The sequence below is a fragment of the Salvelinus fontinalis genome, chromosome 5, assembly GCF_029448725.1.
Source record: "Salvelinus fontinalis isolate EN_2023a chromosome 5, ASM2944872v1, whole genome shotgun sequence".
Lineage (NCBI taxonomy): Eukaryota > Metazoa > Chordata > Actinopteri > Salmoniformes > Salmonidae > Salvelinus > Salvelinus fontinalis.
In genome coordinates, this window is record NC_074669.1 from 48,981,634 (window position 1) to 49,001,070 (window position 19,437).

Sequence of the window (19,437 nt, forward strand, 5' to 3'; positions counted from 1 at the left end):
AGCCCGTACGGGAGTTGTAGCGATGAGACAAGATAGTAATTACTAGCGATTGGATACCACGAAAATTGGGGAGAAAAGGGGATAAAAAAAAAAAATAAAAAAAAATAAAAATAAAAATCTCTTGGGTACGTGAACCGTTAGCGTCCCACCTCTTCAACAGCCAGTGAAACTGCTGGGCGCCAAATTCAAATACAGAAATACTCATTATAAAAATTCTGAAAACAAAACATATTTTACATAGGTTTAAAGATGAACTTCTTGTGAATCCAACCACTGTCAGATTTTTAAAATGCTTTACGGCGAAAGCATACCTTTACGATTATTTGAGAACATAGCCCAGCAGACAAATCATTACAAACCAGCCAAGTAGAAGAGTTACACAAGTCAGAAATAGAGATAAAATTAATCCCTTACCTTTGATGATCTTCATATGGTTGCACTCAGCAGACATTCATTTACTCAATAAATGTTCCTTTTGTTCGATAAAGTCTCTTTATATCCAAAAACCTCCGTTTTGTTCGCGCGTTTTCTTAAGTAATCCACAGGCTCAAACGCAGTCAAAACAGGCAGACAAAAAAATCCAAATTGTATCCGTAAAGTTCATAGAAACATCTCAAAATATGTTTATATTCAAACCTCAGGTTTAGCCTAAATAATCGATAATATTTCAACCGGACAATAACGTTGTCAATATAAAATGTAAACAAGAAAGGCACTCTCTCGGTCTCGCGCATGAAAAAGCTCTGTGACACTTTAGGGTCCACTCATTCAGACTGCTCTTACTTCCTCATTTTTCAGAATACAAGCCTGCCAATCAGTTCTGTTATACTCACAGACACTATTTTAACAGTTTTGGAAACTTTAGAGTGTTTTCTATGCAAATCTACCAGTTATATGCATATCATATCTTCTGGGCCCGAGAAGCAGGCAGTTTAATTTGGGCATGCTTTTCATCCAAAATTTCGAATGCTGCCCCCTACCCTAGAGAAGTTAAAAGGAGTCTTGAAAAAATAAAAAATAAAAGAGTCTTAATTTGATTACTGTCTGTCTACTGTTTTCAATACAGTTCTCCTTGAATCACAAGTAGCCTACATCATTGGATAACTGTCATTGCTGAATGTGTACATTTTAGAACCGAAATCTTATGTGGCAATTTACTGATAAGGCTATCCCCTGTAGGCTTCTAGATGTAGTGATATTTGTTGGGTACAACAGATTCCCTGTTGATACAAGTTAGTGAGGGTAATATAATAACAAAATAAATATTATTTTTGTGAGATATAAATATAGGCCTATAGGCTACTTCAAATTGTGTTCAACTCTTGCAATGTAATTGTATGTTATTGTTCTATAAAATCAAGTCTGCCAACGTGACCACACAATACATATTTAGGCCTACCAGCAAAAAGCAATTCATTACAGTAGCCTATGTATTATTCCAGGTACAATATTATAAGCACATTAAATGAGAATTAGAATTAAGTAAACCATGGCTGGGCAGTATTAGTGAAGTTGGTTATTACACTTTGGCAGTAATGGGAATTCTTATGCAACATGCATCTGTCATGTCTAGCCTACTATACGCAGTTTTGGGATGGATGTTTAGCCTACTATGTTAAAAATGTGGTAAAATGAATAGTATATAGGACTACCATCATTTGTAAAATGGATTTACAAATATGTGCTGGAAGAACAAAACGTTAATCGTATCCCAACCCGATTTTCCCCTTGACATCAACATGGAATTTCGTCGTGTAGGCCTAGAATATGCGATTAAACGCACGCCTGTAAAAACAAAAAACATAACACCACCGGTCATGATAAATACCTTTACTAAAATAATTAAAAGAATGAATTAAAAGCCTGTATTTTGGGGTGTCACAACAAAAATACCAATGACTGTTAGTCATTCGTGCGTAACGGTACTGCGCACAAATCATCATCCAACTCTTTAACCGTCCACTGCACGCGCGGAGTAGTCTACAAGGCATTTCATACTGATATATTTCTTTAAGAGCCCAACCTACTCGCGCATCGATTGGCCAGGTCGACTCTCCTGTCGGTTTTCATTGGTTTGTGATAATGGTATTTCACTCATCTTTTGCCCATGTAATTTACTATTAATATTGTGTGTGGTTGCTGGCATAGGTGCGGATCATTTATAACATACGAAAGGGAGAAAGACAGGTGTCCACAAGAGAGGATGCGCATAAAATAATACATTTTTTTCTCCTCGCTACCTTGCGAATGCCATGATGTGGGAATGGAGTTTCCAGCTGAGACCGGAGTTGCGTGTCCAAAATGTAGACATTTGCATGTAATCAAGAGATGAGGATAAGCACTAAGAATGTTTTGCGCAAAATTGAAAGACCTGAAAATCTCTGGAGAATGCCCGTTCTCCGGTATCGGTCGTATGGACGAACCCGGAGACTTTGAGGAATGTACAAGTGACCATACCGGGGATGTACTTGCAATTTCCAAGGATGTGTATGGAAATGTATCGGAGGTGCTACCTCAAAGGAAGACAAGCAAGCCTAGAGTCAATCTTCATTCATTAGGGGAGAGCATCCGCAAATTGGCATGTCCCGAGGTAAATTGAGATTGTACTACAATAAAGCAATTTCTCAAAACATTCATCAGAATTGATTTGTGCACGGTTGTTGAGTGTAGTTTTAGAAGAGAGCAGTTTACACCGTGGAACATGTACAGATCGGAACAAAAAAAACATCTGTTTTATCTCGAACCAAATTATTTGTTTGCTGTTGTGTTGATGTGATTGCAATGGGCCAAACTATAAGATTTCTTATAGAAATATCTTGTAAATAAACTTCTCGACTATTTGTTTACAGTTTCAAAGACTGCATACTGCCTTTCTGCAAATGATGAAACAGCATACGTTAGACAAGAAATGGTAAGAAATAAGTCCAATAAATGTTGGCGAAATTAATGATTTAAACTATGCTGCCCTGATATTTAATTATTGTCAAAGGTCATGATTATAATAAATGACAATGTTCAGTTCAATTGAATGCGTTCAGATATTATTCTTATTGACGACCTATTGACTACATGCCATGCATGGATGCACCATGTATCACGACCTGTATATGGTCAATCAGCAAGATGGCTTTGAAGGCAATACAAGGAATAGGAAAAATAGCCAAACCTTAGGTTAGAAACTTTCTTTCGTAACATGCATGGGATTTCAGGGAATACGATATCTAGACCCATTTATTAATGTGGGGAGTGCAGTGCTTACTAATATAATACTAATATAATTTCTGTCCACAGCCCTTCCGTGTGTTACGCAGACATCTGTCAAGATAGGAGCTTTGATCGACCAGAGAATTTAATGGAGATCATGAAGAATTATTCTCTAAAAACAGGTAATGTAAAGCTGATCGAATTCAAACAACACTGAACATGAGTTGCTTTTACTCAATTTTTGACGTTTTTAAGGTCTGTTATATTCATGCCTCTGTGCCTTGTGTGGAAAATAAAAATGTTTTATTCTATTCGTTTGTATTATTTTCTATTCTAATTATACAGTATTGTATTTCATTTTTAATTTACATAGTGTTATTCTATTCTATTACATTGAATAAGTGTTTTGCCCTCCTTTTACGACCAGGTATTCACATGGACGCTTTGAAAGTCTCCCTTGGTGAGGAGCTGTTCCAAACATGCTTCGATGAGGATGGCCATATTCTGCGGGTAGTGGGGGGAGCCCTCAGCGACTTCCTGAACAGCTTCAATGTCCTGTTGAAACAGAGCTGCAGCCCAAACCCGCTAGCACCAGCCGCTCTGCAAGCCGAACCAGACAGGAGAACAGATTATGTAAACAATGAAGAAGCGTCGGTGCTGTGCCTGGACAAGGATCTGGGTCTGCTCACCGTCTACTACTTCAACCCCAGGCAGACCACGGAGCTCTTCTTCCCTGGGGTCATCAAGGCGGCCGCCCGCCTGCTCTACGACACCACTGTGGAGGTGTTGATGGACATGGAGATGGACCTTCAAGGAGGCACCAAGGAAAGCGTAGGCCCCTTGCAGTTTCAGGCTGGGCCCCGGCAGCCCAGCCTGCTCTACTCGGTGGTGGTGAAGAACGCCAAGAGCCTGAGCCCCAGTCCCATGAGGGCCACGTCAGTTGGGACCATGCCCACCTCGCTCTTCTCCTCCACCTTCCCCTTCCACCTCTTTCTGGATCAGGACCTGGGCCTGTTGCAAATCGGGGATGGCCTCCGGAAGAGACTTAGCCGGAAGGACGGCCTGAGGCGGCCCACTGCCTTCCTGGAGCACTTTGCCATCGTCACGCCCCAGATCAGGTGCACCTTCCAAGGCATCTTGACTATGCTGAACACACAGTTCATCATACGGATAAAGCACCAAGGTGGCTCCATGGCCGATGACACAGGGAGGGTATGACCCTATTTCGACTGAATATCAGACCTGTGTTCAAATAGTATTTGAAGTCTTGCGTGATGCTTCATTGAGCTCGTCTGGTTCAATGGAACCAATGGAATAGTCCCAAAGGTGCAAACCCGCCCATTTGGCAGTCCAGTCAGGTTTAAGCTAACCTAACGTAGCAGCCGTAGAAATACGCCTGAGCGGAGTTCCCACTATCGTTTTTAAGTGGAAAGTTAGGTGGAAAATACTATATCCTTTGAAACATCCACTTTTTGTCTGGCTCAAGCACAGACTCAGTCTTTGATTTCCAAAACCATTTGAACTCAGGTCTGCTGGATATGACCCTTTGGAGTTGAGACGAATGACTCACAAGGAATCGAAGGTTGTCTAAATGCAGATTTGATGTTAGAAATAGCCCTTCAGAAAGGCAAAATGCCGCATTGTTAATTCTTATGTGCTAATTAGCGGAATGCTCCCCCTGAGGTAGAGAACAACATAAGCCCATGATGGAATTGGACAGCCGGGTCTCAAACACTAGACGTAATATAGTAAATGTAAATCCGGGACACTCAAATTAGTATGATATGGCTACATAAGACATATGGTTACTTAAGGCAAAAAACAAAAGTAGGGTGGTTGGTCAGGGTGGATGGGCAGGCATATAAAGCGAATGTCTAGCAACCCAAATGTTGTGAGTTCGTATCACATTACAGAAAACGTTAGCTAATTAGCAACTTTTCAATTAGTTACTACTTTGCGACTACTTAGAATGTTAGATAACACTTCCCTTAACGCTAAACTTAAACTTTTTAGCTAACCATTTCGCTAACCATAATCCCTTTAGCTAAACCTAATCTTAACCATTTAACCTAACTCCTAAACTTAACTCTAACCTTAACCTCTAACCCTAACCCCTAGCCTAGTTAATGTTAGACAGCTAGCAAATGTTAGCCAGCTCGCTGGAATTCGTAACATATCATACGTTTTGAAAATTTGTAACATATCGTACATTTTGCAAATTTGTAACATATTGTACATTTACAAATTCGTAACATAACATCAATTGGAGAATTTTGTTCACTTCGCGCTATCTAGCTACATTAGCTACAACGCTTTCAGCAAACTCACCCTTGATTAGTAATTTGGGCAATTATATGCCATTCAATGACAGATGATTTAATCAGATCTGTTTTCTTTGTTTACCTTGTAGTAGTGTCCAGAGCCTGAACAACTAAAGCCAATACTTACAGTCACGTCCAAAATGATTGGCACCCTGTACAAAGATGAGCAAAATTGTATAAAGTAAATACACTGAACAAAAATCTAATCGCAACATGCAACAATTTCAAAGATTTTACTGAGTTTATACATTTTTTCAACCATTATTTTACCAGGTAAGTTGACTGAGAACACATTCTCATTTATAGCAATGACCTGGGGAATAGTTACAGGGGAAAGGAGGGGGATGAATGAGCCAATTGTACGCTAGGGATGATTAGGTGACCGTGATGGTATGAGGGACAGCTTGGGAAGTTAGAGTTCATATACGAAAATCAGTCAATTTAAATAAATTCATTAGGTGTGACCATTTGCCTCATGCAACACATCTTCTTCACATAGAGTTGATCAGGCTGTTGATTATGGCCTGTGGAATGTTGTCCCACTTCTCTTCAATGGCTGTGTGAAGCTGGAAGGATTTTGGCGGGAACTGTAACATGCTGTTGTACATGTCGACCCAGAGCATCCCAAATATGCTCGATGGGTGACATGTCTGGCAGCAAACCGCTTGTCCACATGACGCCATACACATTGTCTGCCATCTGCCCCGGTACAGTTGAAACCGGGATGCATCCATCGAAGGTGAGCATTTGCCCACTGAAGTCGGTTACGACGCCGAACTGCAGTCAGGTCAAGACCTGGAGAGGACAGGCCTCCCGAGTAACGCAGTAGCTGCGTTACCACACATCCTGGTTCGATACCAGGCTGTGTCGCAACCGGCTGCGACCGGGAGAACCATGAGGCGACGCACAATTGGTCCAACGTCGTCTGGGTTAGTGAGGGTTTGGCGACTCCTGTGGCGTGCCGGGCGCATGCACACTGACACGGTCGCCAGTACAGTGTTTTCTCTGACACATTGGTGTGGCTGGCTTCCAGGTTATGTGTGCATTGGGTCAAGAAGCAGTGTGGCTTGGCAGGGTTGTGTTTCGGAGGACACACGGCTCTCGACCTTCTGCTCTCCTGAGTCTGTACGGGAGTTGCAGCGATGGGACAAGACTGTAACTAACAAATGGATATGATGAAATTGGGGATAAAAATACAAAAAAGACGAGCATGCAAATCAGTATCCCTGCGACTGTTTCTGAAAGTTTGTGCAGAAATTCTTCGGTTGTGCAAACCCACAGTTTCATCAGCTGTCTGAGTGGCTGGTCTCAGACGATCACGCAGGTGAAGAAGCCGGTTGTGGAGGTCCTGGGCTGGTGTGGTTACACAAGGTCTGTGGTTGTGAGGCCGGTTGGACGTACTGCCAAATTCTCTAAAACGATGTTGGAGGTGGCTTATGGTAGAAAAATTAACATTAAATTATCTGGCAACCGCTCTGGTGGATATTCCTGCAGTCAGCATGCCAATTGCACACTCCCTCAAAACTTGAGACATACAGTGGGGCAAAAAAGTATTTAGTCAGCCACCAATTGTGCAAGTTCTCCCACTTAAAAAGATGAGAGAGGCCTGTAATTTTCATCATAGATACACTTCAACTATGACAGACAAAATGAGGGGAAAAATTCCAGAAAATCACATTGTAGGATTTTTTATGAATTTATTTGCAAATTATGGTGGAAAATAAGTATTTGGTCACCTACAAACAAGCAAGATTTCTGGCTCTCACAGACCTGTAACTTCTTCTTTAAGAGGCTCCTCTGTCCTACACTCGTTACCTGTATTAATGGCACCTGTTTGAACTTGTTATCAGTATAAAAGACACCTGTCCACAACCTCAAACAGTCACACTCCAAACTCCACTATGGCCAAGACCAAAGAGCTGTCAAAGGACACCAGAAACAAAATTGGAGACCTGCACCAGGCTGGGAAGACTGAATCTGCAATAGGTAAGCAGCTTGGTTTGAAGAAATCAACTGTGGGAGCAATTATTAGGAAATGGAAGACATACAAGACCACTGATAATCTCCCTCGATCTGGGGCTCCACGCAAGATCTCACCCCGTGGGGTCAAAATGATCACAAGAACGGTGAGCAAAAATCCCAGAACCACACGGGGGGACCTAGTGAATGACCTGCAGAGAGCTGGGACCAAAGTAACAAAGCCTACCATCAGTAACACACTACGCCGCCAGGGACTCAAATCCTGCAGTGCCAGACGTGTCCCCCTGCTTAAGCCAGTACATGTCCAGGCCCGTCTGAAGTTTGCTAGAGAGCATTTGGATGATCCAGAAGAAGATTGGGAGAATGCCATATGGTCAGATGAAACCAAAATATAACTTTTTGGTAAAAACTCAACTCGTCGTGTTTGGAGGACAAAGAATGCTGAGTTGCATCCAAAGAACACCATACCTACTGTGAAGCATGGGGGTGGAAACATCATCCTTTGGGGCTGTTTTTCTGCAAAGGGACCAGGACAACTGATCCGTGTAAAGGAAAGAATGAATGGGGCCATGTATCGTGAGATTTTGAGTGAAAACCTCCTTCCATCAGCAAGGGCATTGAAGATGAAACGTGGCTGGGTCTTTCAGCATGACAATGATCCCAAACACACCGCCCGGGCAACGAAGGAGTGGCTTCGTAAGAAGCATTTCAAGGGCCTGGATTGGCCTAGCCAGTCTCCAGATCTCAACCCCATAGAAAATCTTTGGAGGGTGTTGAAAGTCCGTGTTGCCCAGCAACAGCCCCAAAACATAACTGCTCTAGAGGAGATCTGCATGGAGGAATGGGCCAAAATACCAGCAACAGTGTGTGAAAACCTTGTGAAGACTTACAGAAAACGTTTGACCTCTGTCATTGCCAACAAAGGGTATATAACAAAGTATTGAGTTAAACTTTTGTTATTGACCAAATACTTATTTTCCACCATAATTTGCAAATAAATTCATTAAAAATCCTACAATGTGATTTTCTGGATTTTTTTTTCAAATTTTGTCTGTCATAGTTGAAGTGTACCTATGATGAAAATTACAGGCCTCTTTCATCTTTTTAAGTGGGAGAACTTGCACAATTGGTGGCTGACTAAATACTTTTTTGCCCCACTGTATGTGGCATTGTGCATATCCCTGCATATTTTAGAGAAGCCTTTTATTGTCCCCAGCACAAGGTAATGATCATGCTGTTTAATCAGCTTCTTCCCACACCTGTCAAGTGGATGGATTATGTTGGCAAAGAGAAATGCTCACTAACAGGGATGGAAATAAATTTGTACACAAAATCTGAGAGAAATAATACTTAGCTATATTGTATGCACATTTTTTTGTGCAAATTATATTATTTTATACTAATACAATTGCTCAGAGAAATACATTTTGTTTAACAAGTAATACAAAAAAATCATAAAAAGATAGGGGTCCAAATTATTGGCACCACTGTTTTCCATACTCTGCCACCCTCCCCTTGCTACTGAGACTTCTTATTACATGTTTTATGAGATTGAACACATTGGGAGGGACCTCAGACCATTCCTCCATATAGAATATTTATAGACCCTTGATGTCCTTTGTCTGCGCTTATGGACTGCCCTCTTCCATTCAAAGACACGACAATGTCCTGAGATGGCCATTGCAAAAGTCTGAGATGGCTATTGCAACATTTTAATTTTGTGGTCAATCAACCTTTTTTTGGGGGATTTTGATGTGTGCTAGGGGTTATTGTCTTGCTGGAAGATCCACTTGAGGCCAAGTTTCAGCCTCCTGGCAGAGGCAACCAGGTTTTTGGCTAAAATGTCCTGGTTCTTGGTAGTTCATGATGCCGTTGACCTTGACAATGGCCCCAGGACCAGTGGAAGCAAAATATCCCCATAACATCAAAGTTCCACCACCATATTTTTTACAGTAGGTATTTTCTACATATGCATCCTTCGTTTGATGCTAAACCCACCACAAGTGTGAGTGTGAGAAAATAGCTCTATTTTCATGTCATCTGACCATAGCTCCAGTTCCAATTCAAGTGCCAATACTGGTTAGAAAACTTGGTGTTATGGGGCAATCCACTGGTCCTGTGGACCTTGTTAAGGTCAACGACATCATGAATTTGACCAAGTACCATGACATTTTTTGCCAAAAACCTGGTTGCCTCTCTCAGGAGGCTGAAACTTGGCCGGAAGTGGATCTTCCAGCAAGGCAATAACCCCTAGCGCACATCAAAATCCACAAAGAAATGGTTAACTGACCACAAAATCAACATTTTGCAATAGCCATCTCAGTCTCCATACTACAGTACAGGTACCATTGGAAACCTATGGTTTGAATTGAAGAAGGCAGTCCATAAGAGCAGATGAAGGATATCAAGGATCTGGAAAGATTCTGTAAGGAGGAACTGTCTAAGATCCCTCCCAATGTGTTCTCCAATCTCTTTAAACATTTTAGAAAAAATCTTTAAATGACTTGTTAAACCAAATCTCTTTCTCTGAGCAATTGAATTTGAGAATACAAAATAGCTCAGTATTTGTATTATTTCTTTTATTTAGTCTTTTTTGCTAAACTTTATCAAGTGTGCCAATAATTTTGGACCTGACTGTGTATGTACCATTTAGCATGGAGAACTCAGACAAAGACATGTATCTCATGTCTTGTTTCCCTCTCTTCTAGCTCATGGACCTGAAAGGCCAGATGATCTACATCTCAGAGTCCAATGTCATCCTCTTCCTGGGCTCCCCGTGCGTAGACAAGCTGGAGGAGCTGACTGGCCGGGGCCTCTACCTGTCTGACATCCCCATTCACAACGCCCTGCGCGACGTCGTCCTGGTGGGCGAGCAGGCCAAGGCTCAGGACGGCTTGAAGAAGCGCCTAGGCAAGGCCAAGGCGGCCCTGGAGCACGCTCACCTTGCCCTGGAGGAAGAGAAAAAGAGGACGGTGGATCTGCTTTTCACCATTTTCCCGGGGACGGTGGCCCAGGAACTTTGGCAAGGCCACACGGTGGATGCCAGGGAGTTTGAGAATGTCACCATGCTGTTCTCTGACATCGTGGGCTTCACGGCCGTGTGCTCACGCTGCACACCTATGCAGGTGGTCACCATGCTCAATGAGCTGTACACACGCTTTGACCACCACTGCGGGGAGCTGGATGTATACAAGGTGTGTGTTACAGCAAGGCCCAAGGAAACTCAGGGAACTTCTCAATCAAAACTGGATTTACCAGATAAAACTTAACATTGTTTAGTGGTTACGCTTTATTTTACAAAGTGCCTGGTAATTACTTGGACTGATAAAGGTGAAACTAAATTCAGATTAATAACCACAGAATATATTTGTTTATGGGGATCGATTGAATTAATTGAAATACTACGCAACATCTGGTACAATGCCGTTATCAATTGTGTGGAATTAAGTACCAGAAAGTACGAGGATATAATATTATTTCTCAGTAAAACAGCAGTTAAACAGCAGTTGAAATGGAACAGCAAAAAGTGCCTTACAGTGTAACAGCTAAAATGAACATTATTGGGAAAATGGACCCCAAATGTGCCCAAAATGTTTCTTTAGTCTAATTCCACAACCCCTGTTACGGGGTTGGATTGAATAGGCAATATTATGTAATATTATTTTTATATCAACAGATTATTTTTAGAACAACAATCTATGTTGTTGACTGCAGACCCTTGCTGGCATTCCCATATTATGTTCATCCCATCATGAATACGGCTTCATTTGAATTAATTTAGCCATGAAAGTAAAAAGGTTAGATATGCCTTATGTTGCTCTTCGATAGCGTTTTATAAGAATGTGTTAACTGATATGAATCATTTGAGAGTGGAGGATTGTTTACTTTTTTCCTTTGCATAATTTAGCAATAATTCGTCAATGTATTAATATAGACAATACTTAACAGTTATGTCTTGACCAAAGCAATTTAGAGAGAATAATAGTTGTATTCTTAACAGTCCATCAATAATTAAAAGGTCTACTCCAAAATAAGAGTCTGCAATATAAAAGAGATGCACAGGCTCCAAAAAGGGGAAAGAGCACGGTTGTTTTTGACCTTGTCGGGATAAGACTGTTATGTGATTTAGGCACTAAAGTACTTTAAGTTCATGGTAGAAAAGTTATTTTTGTTGCGTTCACAAGTTAGATTACACAAGTCTTGGACAAAAATGACACAATTCCACCATTTTATCTAGGTTTAATATTTCTTAAAGAACAGACTGTACTTGTCTCATGGCCAAACTTGCTTGCTCTCAGCCAACTGTCCTGTAATCTGCGGGGAGTTTGGCTAATGTAATCAGTGTGTCACTGATGTATAACAGAGGAGAGCAGCATGTCTGACAGATCATTTGTAAAGTACTGGGAAGTCAGAGGTTCCTTTAGGACCTCTGTTTCCATTCCCGGTCCAAAAATAGATTTTGTCTGCTTTCCAAATGGCACTCTATTCCCTTAATTGTCCACTACAATTCACTATATGGAGTGCCATTTGGAACATCAACTTTTACCTCACATTGTTCACCACCACCACACTGTTGAGTGCTCTCCTGCTACGGAGTAAAACATAAACACCTCCCAGAAGAACCATTTTGATGCTAATTCACACGGATTAAATTGGCCCTGATGATTGTTTTAATGTGTTTGTGTTCGAATGTGTCAACATCTACCCGTAGGGGAAGACTGTGTGACAAATTAAAATAGGTACAGTCGTTTTTGCTCACTTGACGTGTTTTCCATTACTTGTGCTTTTCATTAGGAGTATATGAATTGGAATGGTCTAACGCACAAATCAAGGAATTAAGAGGGCTAGAAAAACAATCCTTCAATTTAAAGTCCTATGCATACATCATACAACTATACAACTACTCTCTCTCTGTACAGTCAATGTAGAAATGAAGATCAGAGGTTCTGTAGACAATGGGGGCACGTCTTTAAAAAAAAAGAAGTTGAGTGGTTCCCTCTCTCTGATCTATGCTATCTGATATTATACAAGTCTTGTGATGAAGTTAACTGTATGCCATGTAGTTTGTCTATGGGATATTAAACTATTCTATTTGACTGTATCTAGGTGGAGACTATCGGTGATGCGTACTGTGTGGCCGGTGGCTTGCACAAGGAGAGCGAGACTCATGCAGTGCAGATTGCCCTCATGGCGCTGAAGATGATGGAGCTGTCCGATGAGGTCAGGACGCCCACTGGTGAGCCAATCAAGGTGAGTGTTACAGCTTACCTTCTCCACAGTGTGAAACCATCAATGGAAAGCCCAGAATGGCACTGAGTAGCACAGGAAGTTGCCTGGACAAGAGAGTTTTGTACACAAAACTGATTTTCAGGCTTTTCTACTGTTACGCCATTTGCTCAAGATGTAGACAAAGTTGTTCCCTGGTAGCTGGTTTTTGTTAATATCTAGAATGCCAATATTGTTCATTTGAAAGAGAGTGACTCTCCGTTTGTGCTGATCTATGACACGCTAGCACCTCCCCCATTAAGAGGGGGATGAGGCAACCTCAGAGTTACACACAAGGAATTTTATTCACACACACACAGACGGAGATGTACAGGGGATGAAGAATAGTAATGGTTCTGAAACAGGAGAAACAGAGGTAATGAATACACCGTACACAATGCAATAAGGGTTCCCAACATTTTCCCCCAGGGCCCCCCTTTTCACATTTGATTAATTCATGTTTATTGAGATAGCCTATATTAAATACAGCTTTTATAATTTATTTTGCTTAACTTGACCTAGGACAATGTTGTTGTTTTGAAGCTCATTTCCTGCAATTCTACGTAGTTTAACAAAATTCATTACATCTTTTAGGTAGGCTAAATAATAATAATTATAATAATAATACTAATAATAATGGATATGGAACTCTAGACCCAATTTACCCAAATGTTTTTCCGCTACCAAATATATGTTTTATTATGATCATTTCTATAAACCCTCAATTTAATTATACATGTTCTCTTTTTCAGAGAGTGAAGAGATCAATTGATAGCGACAGTCACACATCGTATAAGATTACTTCCCAAGCAAAGTCCAATTTCTTTGACTCCTCGACTTTAGAAGGTTGTAGCTCAACTTCTGAATATCACAGAGACAAACAAAATATATTCCCATTGGCATCAGAGTCGTGTCTTCCTCTGGCATTTTACAGCTTGTTTCTTGCCAAAAGCATCGCAGATTTATGCATAATTTTAGATTGGTATAAACAATCGTGAATTGTAAATGATTAGCTATTATTATTATTATTATTATTATTGTTATTTGTAGTAATTTTTTACCCCCCGCAAAATGTTGGTGCCCCCTCAGGTTGGAAACCTCTGCAATAAGTGATAGCACAAGTAGAGTAATAAGGTTATTAACAAGGGAAGGACTGTATGAATGTATATGCTACCTGCACATATTACAATACAGCTATACACAAAGGCAGCATATAACAACTATAAGAACATCAAGCAGGAATTATAAACATGTCACAGTTTTTGCATGTCACACTCACTTTGGTCATGCACACCAACCCACAAGTCCAGAGATATTGTATGAATGAGTCCAGTTGTTGATGGGCAGAAACAGAGATGTTGTAGGAGACTGTGTATTGTGTGACCTGCAGAGTCAAGGGGATGGGCAGATGTCAGGCCGGCTAGTAACCTCCCTAGCAACCTGACAATTGCTCATCAACATCTCAAATTTGGAGATTATAATGAGAAAGCTGCAGCTGTTCCTGTCTTTCTGTATTTTGATATATTATTTGACATTTGACATTATATTGAAAGCTTAGAGGTAGTTGACCCCATCTTATGAATACCTAGAACACAGATTATGGACCCAAGCCATGATTTGGATTCGTTCACTTTGCTACAGTTTAGCATTAGCATCATTGAACACAAAACAAGGGGTATACTACAAAGCAGGATCAAGGAGTTAGCCAGCTCTTTAGGAAGATACGCTTTAAATGTGCATTGTCTTATATAGTAAACAACCAAAAACACATCTAAGTTTAGCTTTATTCTAATGAACTAGAAAATCTATAGTTATTTCTGGTTGATTTTCCAAAGTAGCTGGCTAACTCATAGATCCTGCTTTGTATACTCCTCTGGTTAACATGCTCCAAAAAGCAGGCCTAAATCACATTTAAGTAACTTCTAAAATACACTTGACCACCCGTTTGGGTGGTCAAGTGGTCTAAGCCGCTGCCTCTAGAATACACAGAGAACACATATACTATGTAAAGTTGTGAGCGTGGGTTCGAATCCAACGCTCTCTGCTGTCAGTTATGGGACTGCCCTACTCCTTCGGATAGGACGTTAAATGGATATCTTGACTCTGTGGTGACTCATTACAATTTCATGGCACTTATCGTAAGAGTAGGGGTGTCCTGGCCCCATTTCCATCATGGCCACCTAATCATCCCTATCATTAATAATCGGCATAGTATATCACTCCTCACCTCTACACCATGCTACCTGATGGTTGCCTTGCATGACCAAAGTGGGTGCCACACATTGATGGTGGTGGATGAGGTGAGTTTCCTCCCTACTATGAAAGCAGCATCTGGAAAATTGATATATAAATTCAATCAATAAATCAAAGTAATCATTTGGCTAAATAATCCATTCAGAAGTAGAACATGTGGATAAGGTTATATCACATAAAGCATCACAGCCGATAGCATGGGAAATGTTCTTGAGTTATTATCATCAAATTATATTTAAATTATATTTACTAGTCAAAATGTGATTTCCCAAAAAGATAGGAGTTGCAATGACTTGATTGGGATTTCCACGACAGTCTTTGAAGAACAATCACAATTTGTTGTTCCTTGAAGTCACCTTGGTGAACTTTACTTTTCGAATACACATTCATATTGGATTTTAGTTGATTTCACCTTATAGCTGTCACTTCTAAGGAAAAATTAATATAATCAATGAAGCTTTGATTTAATGTTGCAGTTTCTTCCTTCAATGCAAGTTATCTTTTTTTATTTACAGATGAGAATTGGCCTACACACTGGCTCAGTTCTGGCCGGTGTTGTTGGCGTGATGATGCCGCGCTATTGTCTGTTTGGCAACAACGTCACATTGGCAAATAAGTTTGAGTCCTGTAGCGTACCTAGAAGAATCAACGTTAGCCCCACAACCCACAGGTGACTTAACACTTCTGCACTACCAAAATATTTTATAGTTAATTTCACTGCCAGATCTCCCTAAGCTCAGCCACTAGCTAATGTTTTATATAAAAAAATATATGTTTTGAAGAGTCTTGTGTTTACACTTTGCATTGATGATCACATGTATCATTATGATGTGGTTATAATGCATCGTTGGACATGTCATTAGCATGTATGTATTTATAATGTCTTTATTTGAATGTCTCATTAATTTGGATCACACTGTTTATCACAGAAGTCACACAGTAAATTATGTTCTGTGTGGTGTTCTTCAAATGACAAGCTACCTATAACTCACCGTGATAATGAAAGATGCACTGACCATACACTACGTCCACTGTTGGGCACAGAATTAGAACCCTGATTTGGCTACCCAACATTTGTCATAGTCAACAAAGCCAAGGTCTTTACTACACACGTTCTAGGATGTTCAGTGTGGTCTCTTTAGGGGCACAGTTGAAAACAGTTTCACAAAACATTTGATTGGCCAGAAAGTTCACCCACCTGGTTTCCCAAGTCTAAGTCTGTCCCCGATTGGAAGGAAAGAATGAAAACCAGAAGGGCTATGGTTGTTCTCTCGGACTGTAATAAGATAGCCCTGGTGTAAGGGCCTCTGAAATGTGTGTCCAAAACATTACCTGGGTATTTGCTAGCCCTTTCAATAAAGTCCTTCTTGCACCCGTGTAATAACACTGTAATTACTACATTAACATTGTTACAAATTTCTGCATTGCGCTTTATTATTCAAATGCAGTTACTAAAGTAAGATGTAAAAATATGTTAATACATTGTTATTAATAGTGTAATTACAGTGTACTGGTTGATTATGTTACTGTATATTTTTTGTAAGGAAGGAAAAACCACATTGTTTGTGTGTTTCAAGAGAACGTATTTAACTTCCTATCCAGTTGTTGCTTTTTGGTTTCAGACAGTACAATAAATTCATACACACATTCTCACAGTACAAGATAAATTGTTTATGTGGTCTTGCACAGGAAACGGGATCCAATGTTGATTGAATAGAGAGCCCCGCAGCCTCCATTTCTATCTGCAGCACATACTAAAACGTTGTATTTACATTCAAGATGGTTCATTTGTCCTTTTGGGTTTCCAGATTGCTGAAAGATTGTCCAGAGTTCGTCTTCATTCCCCGGACCAGACAGGATCTTCCGCCAAACTTCCCGCCGGATATTCCTGGTGTTTGTTACTTCTTGGAGGCTTTTGATCAATGGTCGGGCAAAATCACAAGTGACTGTGAGACCGATGAACCATGCTACAGCAATACAAACTTCATGGCTGAGCAAACATAGATGGTATGATGAGACACAGCCAAACCTGGGCTCAATTAATATTTTAAACCTTTGAGCGTTTGATTGAGCCTGCCTGGAGCACCAAATGGGCAGTTTGCACTTTTAGCAATATTCCATTGGATTCATTGCGCAATGCAAGCTCAATCGAGCAGAGCTATATATTTGTACCCAGGTCTAAATACAGCTAGCACCCGTTGCTGTAGATTTCTTTAGGTGATGTAGAAATGTTGATTATTCTCCTACAAAATCGCTAGATGTACATTTTGTATGCTTTCACTGATTTATTCACCTCACCAGATTCACATACTTTCGTACACTGTAATTACACTACAACTGCCTATGTAACTACCATGTCAATACATAGGTATTAATCACACATTGGGACTTAAAGGGATAGTCACCCAAAGTACATATCGGTTTTCTTACCCTGTATGCAGTCTGTGAACAAGGTAAGAAAGCAATCCATATTTTAATTTGAATTAACTGCTCTCCAAATGCAAGTCAATGTCCCTGCATTTTTCGCCTCTCACCTTGTCCTTAGACTGCATACCGGCTAAGTGCCAAGCATATGCAATTTTGTAATTTGGTTAAACTATCCCTTTAAAGAGAATTACACAATAACTAATGTCACGGCATGGCTAGAACACAATGAATGTGCTTCCATTACAATTAGCATTTATTACTGTGATTATTTTTGTATTGTCCAAGCGACAATAAATATTGTGATTAACAGGTTTGTGTGTCTACACTTCTACTACTCTGATGTTTGGAATATATTTTCAGTTTTCCTGCGAGCATAGTCATAGTACATGTAACTGCCAAAATAAAGGAAACACCAACATAAAATGCCTTAATAGGGCATTAGGCCACCACGAGCCAGATGCACCTTGGCATAGATTCTACAAGTGTCTGGAAACTATCCAATGCAACACCTTTCTTTCACGATACATTTGATCATTTTATGTTTTGTTGGTGGTGGTGGTGGAAAATGTTGTCTCCGGTGCCGCTCCAGAATCTCCCGTAAGTGTTCAATTGGGTTGATATGTGGTGACTGAGCATATGGTTTACATAGTTTTCATGCTCGTCAAACCATTCAGTGACCAGTCCTACCTTGTGGATGGGAGCATTGTCATCCTATGGGGCATAGCCATGGTAGCCAAAATAATGGCCTGCCCAGCATTTTTATACATGACCTTAAGCATGATGGGATGTTAATTGCTTAATTAACTCAGGAACCACACATGTATGGAAGCACCTGCTTTCAATATACTTTGTATCCCTTATTTACTCAAGTGTTTCCATTATTTTAGAAGTTACCTGTAGATTGTGTCGTGGAACATGTAATCAATAATGAGGAGAGACAAGGTCAATCACCAATCAGAATATTTCTTTATTCAAAACATATTAATTACATCGATGAATTATTGCAATAATGAAGCTGGTTGACGAACCACCCTTAGATGATTCATTGAGAGCCCAACGAGCTGATTTGAGCCACAGCATTTTATAACAAAGTACATCCTCCTGAATGTTCATGACAACCAACAGCTGTGTGAAATGGATCACAAGGTTAGGATTTATATGAAAGAAATGAATCATTCACAGCAAATATCTGCTGTAAAGACTGTTCTCATTGTGTGGAAACCAGGGTCTGGCCCCCCCAAAAAAGTTCCTCTCATCATTAGCCATCTCCACCCTGGTACCTCCCCTCACACACAAACACTAACTATGGAATGCGGTCTTTAGGTTTTATCACCAAAGGCATCGTAAATCCACTGTCAGCTTTAAGCTCCCAGAGGCCCAACTCAGAAGACTACGCACAGATAAGGGTGTTCTAAGAACCCTATTCTATTCCAAAAAACAACCATTTGATGCAATAACGGTATTATAACATAATCTTGCAATTTCACTCTCACAATTGATATTACACTGCAACAATGTGAGGATCAAACATTTGTTAAAGTTTGTTTTGCATTTTCACACGAAGGAAATTGTGTCCAAAATGGCACTCTATTCCATCTCTGGACCTCTAAGACAGTTTTTTCATTCTAACCCTCTAATCGGGGACTGATTTAGGTGGGTGTAATTAATTATCTGCCTTATTTGACGATGACCAGTTGTTGTTGGGGGTCAACTGCCTTCCTCAAAGGCAGAACAGCAGATCTTTCCACCTTGCCAGATAAGGGATTCGAACCAGAGATCTTACTGTCCAAACGCTCTGAACCACTAGGCTACCTGCCACTAGTGGCCCTGGTCAAAAGTAGTGCACTACAGTACACAGCGAATAGGATGCCATTTCAGACACAGACTTGGTTGTAACAGCTGTGATGGTAGGCCCAGAGGAGATCAGATGCAATTCGGCCTATGTTAATAGAGTGGATGGGGGTCGAGAAAAAGGTAAGGAAGAAAA

General features: G+C 40.5%; 1 protein-coding gene across 1 annotated transcript; it reads left to right on the forward strand.

Moving 5' to 3' along the window:
- The first annotated feature begins 1,027 nt into the window (after window positions 1-1,027).
- gucy1a1 (guanylate cyclase 1 soluble subunit alpha 1) lies at window positions 1,028-17,761 on the forward strand. Its single transcript, XM_055923768.1, has 8 exons — window positions 1,028-2,590; window positions 2,850-2,911; window positions 3,292-3,386; window positions 3,632-4,416; window positions 10,214-10,699; window positions 12,612-12,755; window positions 15,539-15,693; window positions 16,832-17,761. The coding sequence occupies exons 1-8, from the start codon at window positions 2,348-2,350 to the stop codon at window positions 17,025-17,027; spliced, it is 2,166 nt and encodes a 721-aa protein (XP_055779743.1). The 5' UTR covers window positions 1,028-2,347; the 3' UTR covers window positions 17,028-17,761.
- Window positions 17,762-19,437: the final 1,676 nt, after the last annotated feature.

Coding starts and splice junctions, on each gene's coding strand:
- gucy1a1 (XM_055923768.1), top strand. CDS start 2,348: ATGTTTTGCGCAAAATTGAAAGACCTGAAAATCTCTGGAGAATGCCCG. Junction 2,912..3,291: donor CATACGTTAGACAAGAAATG/GTAAGAAATAAG, acceptor TTCTGTCCACAG/CCCTTCCGTGTGTTACGCAG. Junction 4,417..10,213: donor TGGCCGATGACACAGGGAGG/GTATGACCCTAT, acceptor CCTCTCTTCTAG/CTCATGGACCTGAAAGGCCA.